The sequence below is a fragment of the Hemicordylus capensis genome, chromosome 5 (genome assembly GCF_027244095.1).
Source record: "Hemicordylus capensis ecotype Gifberg chromosome 5, rHemCap1.1.pri, whole genome shotgun sequence".
In the NCBI taxonomy this organism is placed as follows: domain Eukaryota; kingdom Metazoa; phylum Chordata; class Lepidosauria; order Squamata; family Cordylidae; genus Hemicordylus; species Hemicordylus capensis.
In genome coordinates, this window is record NC_069661.1 from 85,234,009 (window position 1) to 85,249,350 (window position 15,342).

The 15,342-nt window shown below is 39.7% G+C and overlaps 1 protein-coding gene across 32 annotated transcripts in view; it reads left to right on the plus strand.

The window, feature by feature from the left end:
* Positions 1-15,342, plus strand: part of TENM3 (teneurin transmembrane protein 3) — a 2,371,016-nt gene that overhangs the window by 2,278,033 nt on the left and 77,641 nt on the right. For all 32 annotated transcript variants that reach the window (XM_053252610.1, XM_053252608.1, XM_053252605.1 and 29 more), the window contains one exon: positions 13,738-14,005. In XM_053252610.1, coding sequence (XP_053108585.1) covers positions 13,738-14,005 — 268 coding nt within the window. The remainder of the gene's footprint in view (positions 1-13,737; positions 14,006-15,342) is intronic.

The window sequence follows — 15,342 nt, forward strand, 5'->3', positions numbered from 1 at the left end:
CCTATGTCTGTATCTGAAATTAAGAGCCTTATTGCACATCTGAGACCCGGGAAGGGCCCAGGGGATATCTTATCCCCCCCTGAACTTATAAAAAACAATCCAGAGTGGTGGGCTTCGGTCTTAGCCGTGCTTTTCACCTACATCAATTCATAAGAACAGCCCTGCTGGATCAGGCCCAAGGCCCATCTAGTCCAGCATCCTGTTTCGCACAGTGGCCCACCAGATGCCGCTGGAAGCCACAGACAGGAGTTGAGGGCGTGCCCTCTCTCCTGCCATTACTCCCCTGCAACTGGTACTCAGAGGCACCCTTCCCTTGATGCTGGAGGTGGCCCACAGCCCTCCAACTAGTAGCCATTGATAGACCTCTCCTCCATGAAGTCATCCAAACCCCTCTTAAAGCCATCCAGGTTGTTGCCTGTCACCACGTCCTGTGGCAGAGAGTTCCACAAGTGGATCACGTTTGTTGGTCCTAGACCTCCTGGCAATCAATTTCATGGAATGACCCCTGGTTCTAGTGTTGTGTGAGAGGGAAAAGAATCTCTCTCTCTCTCCACTTTCTCCACACCATGCATGATTTTATAGACCTCTATCATGTCTCCCCGCAGTCGTCTTTTTTCTAAACTAAATAGCCCCAGGTGTTGTAGTCTTGCCTCATAAGAAAGGTGCTCTAGGCCCCTGATCATCTTGGTTGCCCTCTTCTGTACCTTCTGCAGTTCAACAATGTCCTTTTTAAGATGTGGTGACCAGAATTGTACGCAGTACTCCAAGTGTAGTCGCACCATAGTTTTGTATAAGGGCATTATAATGTTAGCCGTTTTATTTTCAATCCCCTTTCTAATGATCCCTAGCATGGAATTTGCCTTTTTCACAGCTGCCGCACATTGAATCGACACTTTCAACGAGCTGTCCACCACAACCCCAAGATCCCTCTCCTGGTCCGTCACCGACAGCTCGGATCCCATCAGCATATACTTGAAGTTGGGGGTTTTCGTCCCAATGTGCATCACTTTACACTTGCTAACATTGAACCGCATTTGCCATTTTGTCGCCCACTCCCCCAGTTTGGAGAGATCCTTTTGGAGCTGCTCACAATCCGTTTTGGATTTCACTACCCAGAAGAGTTTGGTATCATCTGCAAATTTGGCCACATCGCTGCTTACCCCTGTTTCTAGATCATTTATGAATAAATTAAAAAGCACCAGTCCCAGTACAGATCCATGGGGGACCCCACTTCGTACTTCCCTCCATTGTGAAAACTCTCCATTTATACCTACCCTCTGTTTCCTGTCTTTCAACCAGTTAGCAATCCACACATGTACTTGTCCCTTTATCCCATGACAGCTAAGTTTCCTCAGGAGTCTTTTGCCAGAGTTTGTGTTCCTTTCTGTTCTCTTCGTTTGATGAGGAACTTTGTCGAAAGCTTTTTGGAAGTCCAGGTAGACTATGTCAACTGGATCACCTTGATCCACACACTCGTTGACACTCTCAAAGAAGTCCAAAAGGTTGGTGAGGCAAGATTTACCTTTGCGGAAGCCATGCTGGCTTACTCCCAGCAGGGCTTGTTCTTCTAGGTGCTTTACAATTTTATCCTTGAGGATGCTTTCCATCAATTTGCCTGGAACGGACATTAGGCTAACTGGCCTGTAATTTCCCGGATCGCCCCTGGATCCCTTTTTGAAAATCGGTGTTACATTTGACACTCTCCAGTCCTCTGGTACAGAGCCCGATTTCAGGGATAAGTTAAATATTTTGGCAAGGAGGTCGGCAATTTCACATCTGAGTTCTTTGAGGACTCTTGGATGGATGCCATCCGTCCCTGGTGATTTGTTAGCTTTCAGTTTTTCCAGACAGTTTAGAACATCATCCCTTGTCACTTCTATCTGACTCAGCTCTCTAGCCTCCATCCCTAAAAAGCCTGGTTCAGGAGCAGGTATATGCTCAGTATCCTCTGCCGTGAAGACAGATGCAAAGAACTCATTCAGCTTCTCTGCAACCTCCATATCCTCCTTAATAATCCCTTTCACTCCCTCATTGTCTAATGGTCCAACTGACTCCCTGGCAGGTTTCCTGCTTCTGATGTACTTAAAGAAGTTTTTGTTATTCCCCTTGATACTTTTGGCTAAATGTTCTCAAACTCTCTTTTTGCCTCCCTTATTGTCACCTTGCATTTCTTTTGCCAGAGTTTGTGTTCCTTTCTGTTCTCTTCGTTTGGACAGGCCTTCCAATTTTGGAAGGAAGTCTTCTTCCCTTTTATGGCTTCCTTGACGGTACCCGTTAGCCATGCTGGCATCCTCCTGGACTTAGTGGTACCTTTCCTCCTTTGGGGTATCCAGTCTAACTGGGCTTCTAGTATTGTGGTTTTGAGTAAACTCCATGCACTCCGGAGCGAAGTGACTCTCCTGATTTTCCCCCTCAGCTTTCTTTTCACCATACTCCTCATTTTGGAGCAGTTTCCTCTTCTGAAATTCAAAATATCTGTGTTAGACATCCTTGGTGATTCTCTCCCCGCATGTATGCTGAAATTGATGGCACTGTGGTCACTGTTCCCTAAAGGGTCGATGACACTGACATCACGCACCAGGTCCTGGGTGTCACTCAGAATTAGATCCAAGGTCGCCTTCTCTCTGGTTGGTTCCATGACCAACTGTTCTATGGCACAGTCATTTAGTGTATCTAGAAATTTGACCTCTTTGTCCTGACTTGAATGTGAATTTACCCAGTCTATGTGTGGGTAGTTGAAACCACCCATAATTACAGCCCTGCCTCTCCTTGATGCCTCCCTGATTTCCTCCTGCAACTCCCAGTCACTGTCGGCATTTTGATCCGGAGGGTGATAGCACGTCCCCAGTAGCACGTTTCCTTTCCGGCCTTGACGTATCCCTAGTGATTGGGGGTTAGCAATTATAGTTCCTGTATTCAAGAAGGGCAGAAAAGAGGACCCTGCCAACTACAGGCCCATCAGCTTGCTCAACAGAATCAGCAAGCTTTATGCAAGACACCTGCAGTGTAAATCTAGGGACTGGATATCACCTTTCTGGCATGCTTTGGAGCCATTTTATGAACTCTTTCTCTTTCACCTCTTCTCTACATGTGTGTGTATCTGTCTCTCTCCTCCGCTTCTCTCCCTCTCTTTTTTCTCCTCTTCTCTCCCTCTCTTTTTCTCTCCTCTGTCTCCATCTCTTTCGTTCTTTTTGTGGCCCAAATCGCATGATAACTCAAGCATACTCAAGTCGCAGTAAGAAAGACCACCTACAAAAACCCATTCACGTATACTTAAAACCACGTTAGACAAATCCGCGGTTGGCAAGGGATGACTGCTGTATGAGACTAGTCCCAACAACAACTGAATCTATGTCGGATAACTCAGAACATATTGTGAACAGTTCAAGTTCACAAAATGTTGTGATATTTCAGGAAAGAGAAATAAGCCACAGACTACAGGTCAAGTCACACATACACATTATGTAGAAAATGTTCTGTGAAACATTTGCTGATTTCACAGATTGGGATTGCTGAGACAGAGATTAGTTCCAAGATCAGTCAGTGAATATTGGACAGAGAACTCAAATCCCATACACAGTAGATCACTCACAAAAGTGAGCCAAACCACACTTTCACATAGATATGTGTTCATTCTCTCTCTCTCTCTCTCTCACACACACACACACACACACACACACACACACACACGTTATAATAATGAACAACTATACTGTTTGCTGTAGAAGTTAAATGACTGAAAGCACACTAAAGTTAATAAAATATGCGACTGTTTGGGATATATTTGTTGCATTAATCGTTAATTAGAAGAGAAAAATCAGGAACACAAAGCTATTTTTAACACATTGAAACATGTGTCCTATAGTAGTATGTTGCAAACCCTTTTTTCCAGTTTTAAATTAAGGACCATTATTTAATTTTATTTCAGGGGCTAAAAAAAATTCTTCTGCAAAACTTCTATTTTAGACTAATAATGCCCTCACTCCATTAATATGGTGAGGTGGAACGGGGTGAAATATAATCAGTCACTGATGTAGACTGAAAGCCTAAAGAAAAACACAGAATAATTAAGCAGGAGCCAGTTTTATCTGTCACCATTACGCCTCTGCCTTTGGTTGCCACAGATGAGATCAAAAGTTGGTTTCAAAATACTACCCGTGGCAACATAGCTTTGATTTTTGGCAGTTGCTGATGAAGCGTCTTAAATTCATGTCCATAAACAATTATAATTAATCATTTACAAGGCTCACAGTAAAGTGCTTTCAAAGAAAGGATTGTTTTAGGGGGAAAGTTAACTTTCACACCTTGGTTCTATTTAAACTGTGCTAATATGAACAGTTCCTGATGGTATGTAGGCATGCGTGCTATTGATACAAATTTTTAATAAGTATTTTGCAGACAAACATCAAGTAAGAGGGTGGTTCTTACCCCTTGCATAGACATAACTCTTATCTTCAGTACTAAAAGTTACACATGTCTAAAATGTGTATATAATCCCCAAGGGTTGAGCTTTCATCTCAGATGCACAATACATAATATTAAATCTCTGTATCTCTCACCAAATCCAATAGTCTAGATAAATCAGTAGTGTCAAACTTTTTATTTTTATCAAAATTTATACGTTAAATTTTCAAAGAAATGATCAAACAGCTTATATATGGTTAGTTTGTGAATTTGAGACTTGGAAGGAATTGTTAAAAGTTTATTTTATGTAGTTTTTCTTCTGTTACAATCTGCCATTTCCCGGATATAGGTTGGCAGCATTCTGTATCAAATGTATGGGAGATCTCTCTGTTACATCTGCTTATGTCCAGGACAAGGTCTGCATGATGAGGTTATTGTCATGGCCTAAACAATTCATTGACCTATCTGCCAGTGATAGATGCACATCTCATCTACATGTTCAGTGCATAAGAGTGTACATGTATCTAAAAAATAAGACAAATAAAATAGATACTTAACCTATCATGAAAAATCATACTTATCGACCACATGAAAGCTTCTCAGCTTTCTCATAGTTGGGCTGGCTTCTTTTCTCCATCCCTTTCATTGGGAGCATACATCACATATTTTGTACATATTCACATATTTTTGTATTAGGGAGTAACCTAAGGTTGTGTAGATGTAGAAAAAAGTTAGGAGTAGCACTTTTTTCATACTAGAGGTAACACTACTTACAACCTCTCAGTTTAAGTTGTAAGAAAACAGCGATACTAGACTTCATGGCTTTTATGGGCATGATGGGAGGAAGTGACGTTTTCATTAGGAGTGCCATCTGCCGGCGATGGCTCCTCAATGTGAACCATTGTACTTCATTTCTGTACACTCATTACTGTGTATTGTGCTTTTTTTGACTGAGGTAACATGGGTCCTTGAGGCAGGATAACACCAAGGAATACTGTGTGTAGTTAAATAAATAGGCCATGAAGAATTTTTTTAAAAAAATTGGCTGTGTTTCCCTGAAAATTGATTTAGTCTGTGTCAGAGCAGAAGAATGAAAATGCTCCCAAGTTGTCTTTGTAAGCCATTTGGTCACAAACAAATACATAAGACTGGCTGATACATTGCTCAATGGAATGCTAGTAGTTTTGAACTGCCCATGCCTCTGCAGTCATGTAAAAAACGCCCATTGCATTGCACAAGACCATCCTAGCACAAATACTTAAACTTGTGGAATCACACTTCCATGATGCTGCTTGCATTAATTTCAGTGTAAGTAACATAGTGGAAGTGTGATTGCACAAGCTGAAGTATCTGTGCAAGTGTACTCTTGTGCAGCACCACTGGCAGGTTTTGTTAATGCTGCAGCTGCATCTATGGCTCAAAACCACTTGCATTCCATTGTACAACATGTAATCCACTGGGTTTAAGTATAGCAGCTGAGGTGCGATTCTCATATAGAATGTAACTTTGCAGTCTCCCAATTCTAGATCAGAAAATGTTAGCTTCTAAGATGACTACTTCAGTTGATAAGAGTCTGATCTCCCTCCCCCTCCCCCCTCTGTGTGTGTGTGTGTGTGTGTGTGTGTGTGTGTGTGTGTGTGTGGAGAGAGAGAGAGAGAGACTTCGTCCTGATTAGTCTGTCAGTGAATTAATTTACCAGCAGGGTTTAGGGAGGTATTCTGTCAACATGCTTGCTTGCGTTATCTCCTTAATGATAAAATTAGAAATGTCATTTATGGTTCAGCAGAAGAGCTGGAATGCATTTGATTTATTCATGTGTATAAAGCACCAAAATGCTTATCAAGTACACCAAGAATAGGGTTGAAGTCTGTCCTGCACCTCTAGAGTGAATTCACCTAGGAAACAGTTCCTTCTTACTGTTCAAACACTTCTAGATGGACAGATGAGTTTAATATTGGATGGCTGTTGGCCGATACAGTACAGACAAGTTTGTCACCTACAGGACTGCCCTGTTTACACTCTCAGGAAGAAAACTGAGAGAGGTTTTTTTTTGTTCCAAAATTATGTTGACTGTCAGGGGGATTCCCTAATTTAATTTAGAGCTTTTTTAATGGTTTTCTTTTAGCAACTGTATTTTATAATTTTAAGCGGTTTATTCTCTCTCTCCCTCCTTCCCTCTCCCCCCCCCCTCTGAATTTTCTGTGTATATTTGTTCATGTTGCAATGTCCATTGGCTACACCAGCAAACTGACTGGCTGGTTTCCAGTGTGTACAGTGTTGTTTACTAAAACATTACTGTGAGCATACACCACTCTTTTTTAGCAGACACCTTTTTGGGGAAGAGCTAATGGCAAACATAGTAACTTCTGAAATGTTGAAGCTTGTTCTTGTAGAAGGTTCCTGTAGAACCTTTGGCTCCAGTTTTTCATGGGATACCAATCCCGGTAAAAGGGACACGAAACACTAGGCTGGGCTGTTAGACCTATTGGAGCCTTCAATAGATCCGATACCCTCCACCATGCGGAAGCAGTCTTTTCTGGGACAGTGAGCTCCAGGTAGTAGTGCTGGTTTTAGAGCTGGGTGGGGTGTGGGGTAATTTCTCACCCAGCACTGGTGAGGGGGAGGCTGGGTAGGTAGAGAGAATGGAGGGTCCGTGGGGCTAGGATGGGAGGTTGGGAAAGAGCACAGGGATGCCTGGGGTCTATAGGTCCTCTCCAGCTTTCCCCAGAGGAAAGAAATTACAAATTATATCTAAGATTTCAGAAAGGCTTCAATATTTGTCTGTTGATTTCAGATTTTTATTTTCTGTTGAGGAGAAGGGATGTTTTTGATTGAGAAACATAGTCGCTGTGACAGATCAGCCTATTTATGTTTGTACCAATGGCATTTTGGTCAAACTGGTATTTGTTATAATTGGTAGCAGAAGACAGAAAGACAGTGCTTTAATGACATTAAACTAGTGACATTAAACAGTGTCCATCAATCTCTTCATCCCTGAGGTGTTAAAAAGAGTCCAGATACACTCTAAGGCAGATCTTTTGACCCTTTTTTTAAAAAGTATGACTTGTACTCTTGAAAATTCTCCTTAACAGAAAGTTTTCATTCATCATTCTGTGTATACTTTTACTTTTCTTTAAACTTCTTATCTCTTTGTCCTCACACCAGCAATTCCTGAGACTGTTGGGTGATGAACTGTCTAACAGTCTAACCTAACCTAACAGTAAGTTAGCCAGAGAGAGATTTATCTCTATTCCGTCAAAGGACACATGAAGCATTTGGTGTTAGAAAATAAAGCGGAAGCATCCTCCTATTCCTAAATGTTTACCTGCTTCATGTTTATGGCATTACAACTATTTTCAGATTTCACAAATCGGACCAGAACGCTCTTTTAAATAGGAATGATTCTGAGCAAGGTTTTGTAATGTCTAAATATGGCCAGAGCTTTCCTTGATGGTTGCTGTCCACCAACTCAGCTTAGAATAGCTTTGAGGCAACCTTTTGTTCCTAAGAATCCTTAAGAGTTGACTGTCAATCTGTGGGGTTAACTTAGACCAGGTTTATCTTCCAAGTGCTTTTAGTGATGCTCTGGCTCCCCTGACAGTTGTGCTTTGTATGTCGCAGAGGCGCCATAGAGCCCCAAGATGAGATTTATAGTTGTCCTTTTAGAAATCTTTTCATCTTAATGGAGATGCTTGGTGGCTTTACAGCTAAAGCTTTCGCTTCCAGTCTTTTAGGAGTGTGATTTTTAATCCAGTTGGAAGTCCTGAATGAAATAAAGATGATTGACTATCTTAATCCATGCAAGGCAGAAACCCATCTTGTCTATCACCCACACACTCTTCTCAGGGAAGAAAGGCTCTAAAAAGAAGATTGAATCATTGCACTTTCTAATATGAGAGAAGAGTGAATATTGATCAAAATGCATGAGGAAGCTTTCCCTAACGCAGTTTTCCCTGGCTTTAGAAAGAAAAGGAAGAACATTCCTATTTTAAACATCTTACAACATTTTCCCTTTCTGAAAGCAATATTGTGAAATCATATAACAAAATCATTCTAGTAATTAGAATCAAATTCAAAATATAGTAATTAGAACCATTAAAACCAAATATGCTTCTGTTTATTATTATTTATTATGATTATTATTTTACATTTATAACCTGCTCTTCCTCCAAGGAGCCCAGAGCAGTGTACTACATACTTAAGTTTCTCCTCACGACAACCCTGTGAAGTAGGTTAGGCTGAGAGAGAAGTGACTGGCCCAGAGTCACCCAGCTAGTTATGTCCAGCATTCTAACCACTACACCACACTAAAGAGAAGCATCTAATCTCCACAAACAAGCAAGGTGGTATTCCACTTTTCCAGCCATGTTTCCTGTATGCACATTCTCTCTGCTGTCATTAATAGAAAACCATAGTGTGGAACCCTCTTGAATATTTGTCATTGACAGAGAATGTGCCAATTTTCAGTACTTTTCAGTAAGAACATAAAACTGTACAAAGTATATTAGAAGAAATTTAATCCTTAATTAGGCATTTACTGCTTTGACTGTAGATTTTGAGGTGAAAGTTTACATATCAGAGGATAATATGGAAGAACTAGATAATGAGGTCGTTCACACAATTAAAAACTGTGTTGTTCCCAATCTGTGTGTGTTCCCAGTTTTCGGTTGTGTGGAAGCAAGGTAGGAGGGAAATCAGGGTAGAAGTGATGGTGTGGTGATGGTGTGGAAGCAAGGTAGGAGGAAAAGCTCCCAGGTTTCTCTCCTCTTGCTGCTACACAATCACTTCTACCCAGCTTTCCCTCTTACCTTGCTTCCACACAACCAAAAATTGGGAGCTCACACAACATGAAGGAAAGATGACAGAATTCTCTTCCCCTCACCCCCAAGCCTTCCTCTTCTCATATTCTCTCCTTATCCATTGATAATGTCACCATCCACCCAGTTGAACTGGCTTGAAGTCTGTTTTATATTTGACTCATATCTCTTCTTTATATCCAGTTTGTTGCCAAATTCTCTCCCTTGACATCATTTTGGAGGGTTATAGGAGAGAATTTTAATGGTTAGTGAAGAATTAAATGTGCATTCAGTCTAGATGATGCTCAGATAAGGTGTTTATGGACAAGTTTCCAGAAATGCACAGATTACCTCCAGTTAATGGTGATCTTCAGTTTTACAAATCTCAAGTCAGAAATTGATATTTTCTTCTAGCTCTAGTCAGAGCTATTCCAGGCCTTACGTGTTTTGCAATATTGTCACAGGTCTGGTCTGCTTGTGGGATACTGCACTGAGAGTAATCACTGAGCATTCACATGTACACATAGAATGGTCTATGTTAAAACCATTTTTAAATGCCAAGAACTGGAGACTGAATAATGTGTGATGAAAGACAGAAAATATATGTAGGACATTATGAAGAGACATATTTGTCTTATAACATCATTTCTGAATTAGCCTGAAAGATCATATGGGATGCCCATAAGCACTTTGCCAGATAATTTGTTTAAGAAGCACATGCTAATGCAAATGATAAAGAAATTTGAGTCAATATAGAACTAGATTCATGCTAAAGTCCAGAAATATTATTATAGAAACAGTTGAATCTGTTGAAGACATTGAAGCTGCTAATGCTTTGACATTTGGAACAGAAGAATTATTTGAGAAAGGAAACAATTTTACTGGCACATTATGTAGCCAAAGAAAGTCCAGTAGATGTTTATGAGCTTCAAAGGCCAAGCCCCAATAAATGAAAAGTTTATCAATGAATTCACATCGTTGTTCTAACAGGCTTTATAAATCACATGCACCCAAAGTTCGAAATGTCTATAGCTTAGTGTTAGAACACATGCATTGTGTTGCATTGTGCTGGCATCTGTAGTCGAAAGACTGTGAGGCAAGGATTGGTAAAGTCTGCCAGTTGAAACCATCAATGCTGGGCTAGGTAGAGCAGTGGTCTGGCTTCATATAGGTCAGTTTTATATGTGGTCATTGGACAAAATTCTTAGAGGTCTATCTGTCACCCCCACTGCCTCCCATCTGTACTCACATGGCAGGGAGGGGTTGTCTTATTGTGGGCTTTCCTAAAATTTCCCTTTAGGTGGACTACTGTGGGAAACAAGATGCTAAACTAGCTGGATGTTTGGTCTGATTCAACAAGAATGTTATGTTCTTAAGATAAGTCTCTTTTTTAACAGTCTTGGTAACCTGGGTTATCTGCTTTTTATAAACTACCATTAACATGATTATGAATGAAGAAGCAATGTATTCAAACTTGCCAGTTTGGATGGATTGCCAGTAGACATATAAAATATTCGTAGAAGCTTTGAAGACCAAAAAAGGAACAATTCAATACAATTCTATGCAGCTAAAAAGATTTTTAGTATACTTGGATTTGTACTGAAATACTTAGATTTTTCTTGAAAAAGATGTCATAAGAACATAAGAGCAGCCCTGCTGGATCAGGCCCAAGGCCTATCTAGACCAGCATCCTGTTTCACACAATGGCCCACCAGATGCCTCTGGGAAGCCCACAAGCAGGAGGTGAGGGCATACCCACCAGACTAGTAGCCATTGATAGACCTGTCCTCCATGAATTTGTCTAAGCCCCTTTTAAAGCCATCCAAGCTAGAGGCCTCACCACATCCCATGGCAGAGAATTCAGTAGATTAATTACATGCTGTGTGAAAAAGTACTTTCTTTTGACGGTCCTAAATTTCCCAACATTCAGTTTCATGGGATGGCCCCTGGTTCTAGTGTTGTGTGTGAGAGAGAAAAATTTCTCTCTGTCCACTTTCTCTACTCAGTGCATACATTTATATACTTCTATCATGTCTCCCCATAGTCACTCTTTTCCAAGAAAAGGGTCATAATCGAAAGTCATAATTAAAAAATACTGGGAATGTATGTAATAAATAAGGGACACCAATCCTGTGAACCATTTTCAAGCTTTAATTTGACCTCTAAATAATCTCTTCAAAAAGAGTATGTTCAAATGCCAGATATCAGATTTCTGAAATGGCAAAAAAATTACATTAATGTGAAAATGTGGGGCAGGGGTGAAGATCCAATCTCTCAATAGCAGTTGCAGGGGAGCAACAGCAAGATGGAGGGCATGCACATACCACTTGCCTATGGGCTCCCCAGAGGCATCTGGTGGGCCACTGTGTAAAACAGGATGCTGGACTGGATGGGCTTTGTGCCTGATCAGCAGGGCTGTTCTTATGTTCTTATCCAGACCAATATCCTTGTTCAACCAAAAATATAGCATTTTTGTTTCTTTCATGCCAAACACATTAAACAGAATTATCACTAACCACAGTCATTCAGATAAATCTGGTTTTCTGACTGAGAGATAATTATCTGATTATGCTATGAGAACTTTATCTGTAATCAATAAATGGAATTGTACACAAGAAGAAGCCATATTAACCTTTTTTTTTCCACTGCTGAAAATGCTTTTGATTGGATAGAGTGACAGTTTCTTTTAGAAAAATATCAAAGGTATGTGTTATAAATCCCAGGCTAAATTGTTTATTAATGGCCAGAATTCATAATGCTTTGCTTTACAGAAGGGAACTTGGCAAATGTTGAAGATCTCTTCTGCTGATTTTGTCCACATGTTGTGGTAATGCCCTAAAATGCAGATATATATTTTATAGGAGGATAAGTGCATGACGTCTTTTGAATTACTTCTTTATTATTTAGTGGTCTTATTAGGATATTAGATAAATATTCTAATTAAATAAAATTACATTTTCCAAAAGGCCTTTTTTTTGTCTCCTACCTTGCTGACTTGTTTGTCTCTTGCCTTGCTGAATTTTACAATTATAATTTTTAAAAAATTGTTGCAGGATAAAGTGATGGGTTGACCTCCAGATTAAAGGAGGCGCCTCACTATGGCACCAGTGCTTCTGCAGAACTCCAAACTAACGCTTCATCAGTGCCACCACCGGAAAAATGTCTGAGTGCTCCACAACCCTCAGGGACATATCTTTGGATGGTACAGAGCACTTCCACAGGAAGAGGGAGTTGTTGAAATTTGCCCCCTCCCACACACTCAGTACAAATGGTGGAACTGAGCTAGTTGAACTCTTCAGAAGCACCAGTGTTTCTCTCTTAGCACCAATCTTTGTTAGTTTGGATGTCAGCCACCAACTGTAACACTAAGGATCACTAAAAGTTGGCACAAGACACAGGTCACTCAGTTAGAGATGGGGTGGAGAAGATAGAAACATTTGTCACACTGCTTCTACTGATTGATTAGCGGGGGGTGGGTAACATTAATACACATGTTTATAATCTTTTCACTTCTATGAAGTTAAAATCCTTGTTTTCTTCTGAATTTTGAACTGTGATTGAAAGCATATTCTGTATTGCTTGCTTTCTTTTTATGAAAATAATAATAAAAAGACAGTTGTTTAAAATGTAAGAAAGAAAAAGGAGAGGAGAATGAACTACTTTTAGTACTTTTCCAGACATGCTGGAGGTGCTTGTCTAGGAAAAGTGGGAAAGGTTCCACTTTTTATTAGGGTGGGGCTTGGGGCTTTCTGTTTTCTGGCTGGTTTTTTCTATCCAATCATAAGGTCCTCATATTCTGGGGTTAATATGCCAGGGCACCAGCCTTTTGGGTGTATCACCTTGCATAGCTGATTTATGCTGCTCATTTCACTGATAAATTAGATTGCAATACATCTACTGCATTTTTGTTTGCTCCTCAGTTGAACTCCAGACCAAATGGCATCTATTAAAGTCAAAATTAGGTGTTTGTATGGTTTTTGTTGTTTTTCTAGTGCATTTTAAATGTATTGTTAGCTTCTGTGGGGGTTCCCATATGATTAAAGTCAGGATATAAATGATTTAATTAATACCAGTAAGTAAGTAAAAAAAAACCCTTCGTCCTAATTTATCAGCCTAATAAATGTACAGTTACTCATTTTGTCATGAGCAATCTTGCTTGAAGATTTCCCAAGTGTGTGTGTGTGGGGGGGTGTTGTTTGATAAATTGTCTTATCAAAAAAATTCAAACCAATGTATTATTTTGTACTGGAAAGCTGGGGTGATAGAAGGGGAAGCATTACTTTCCCAGGTCAGGCAACTATTATTGTTGAAGCTGCTTTGGGGAATATGTTTATACAAATATCTGAGCATCTTAAAAGAGTTGCTAAGTCATACTTCAAAAGTATAGATAATCAAACCCAGTGTGGTATTTTTGCTTTAAATGTTATTCTGAGCTACATTTTTTATAGAAAGATACAACTTTTAATTATGTGCTTGGGCAGAGCAACAAAGTTCAGCTTAATTTAAACTAGTGTAATTTTTCTGTTCCATGTTTTAGGTACTACATGAAGAGACCACAATCCCAGGAACTGATTTGAAATTATCTTATTTAAGCTCCAGAGCTGCAGGTTATAAATCCGTTCTTAAGATCACCATGACGCAATCAGTGATACCCTTTAACTTAATGAAGGTTCATCTCATGGTGGCAGTGGTGGGAAGACTTTTCCAAAAATGGTTCCCTGCATCCCCAAATTTGGCTTACACATTCATTTGGGATAAAACAGATGCATATAACCAAAAGGTCTATGGTTTATCTGAAGCTGTTGGTAGGTCTTATTTGTTTTGCTATCGGGGTTGGGGTGTTTTGTTTTTTGTGTTATCTTAAAAATGTAATGGCACGTGATCATCTGTAAATATATAAAAAAATAATGTTTACAATAATGTAATAGAAAGAAGTTAATATTATGGGTGTTGGGTAGAATGGATCTAAACCTTTTCAAAATAAAGAACAAAACCTATGGATTTCAGAAAGGAGAGCACAAAGCAGTTAGTTTTAGTTTGTAGTGAGCCCATCTAACCCAACTAATATTTTCAAAATTAACTAAGTAGGCAGGACTAAGTGAATCAGGATCGAACTAGAATAGCATGTAAAAAACTATTTGCATCATATTTTTTTTGCATAAAGCAACTTACTCTGCCTGTGGTGCATTTTTAAAAAAAGATTTTAATTGCCTTAAATAGCTGTTAAACATCTGATGTTTTTCAGCACCACGGAGCCTTTAAATTATTTCATAGAAGCATCAATATTATGTATATAAAGCTTCAAGTTTTAACCAGTCAGTACAATTAATTTACTGAAACTTCTGATTAAAATCTGTTTTCTCAATTATTGTCAGAGATGGCAACAGGCAAAGATTGGGACTTGAGCCTCTTGAAATGCCTGCCTGTGTAGGCCACACAGTGGACCAGTTCCATCCCATAACTAATATGAGAAAACTTAAAGATGTGCCTGATATCTTTCCTAAATTACTCAACAGAAATGTTATTGAAATTAACAGGACAAGATAGTTATGGTGAACTTGTCTGTTAATTTCATTGGTGCTTCTGTTGAGTGATTTAGTCAGGATGTTAGCAAACTATTCCTTCTAGTTTGTTTCCAAGACAAGCCCAGAATAAAACTATTATGTCATCGTCTAATATCATAGTAACAAACATAGGCAACTTAATCATACGTCAGTATAACTTTTAAAATCCATTGTGCTAAATTCTGAATTCGTTTATTTTGAAGCCATTTTTGTGTGTTAACCATAGGGGATTTGGAAGAATACTCCCATATTTGATAAATAAGAAAATAGTAATCTTGGCTTTTCTTTCACTTATTGGTTAGTTTTTATTTGTACAACTAGAGAACATCACTTAAAGATGTTTCTTTGATGTGATCTCTGTGCTTCACACCAAAGGGGCCTTGCATTCACACAGAGACCTCATTGGGAATCTTTTAAGCTTCTTCTCCTCAACTATTTTTTGGCGGGGTCCCTGCTCCGACTCCTGTTCATGTGACATGCTGCACCTCCCTCTCAGCGACCAGCAACTACCAGGCTATGTCAGCCTCATGTTGCCCCAGCAGCTCCTCTTCAGCTGCTTCTGCATGGTCCATGGATTC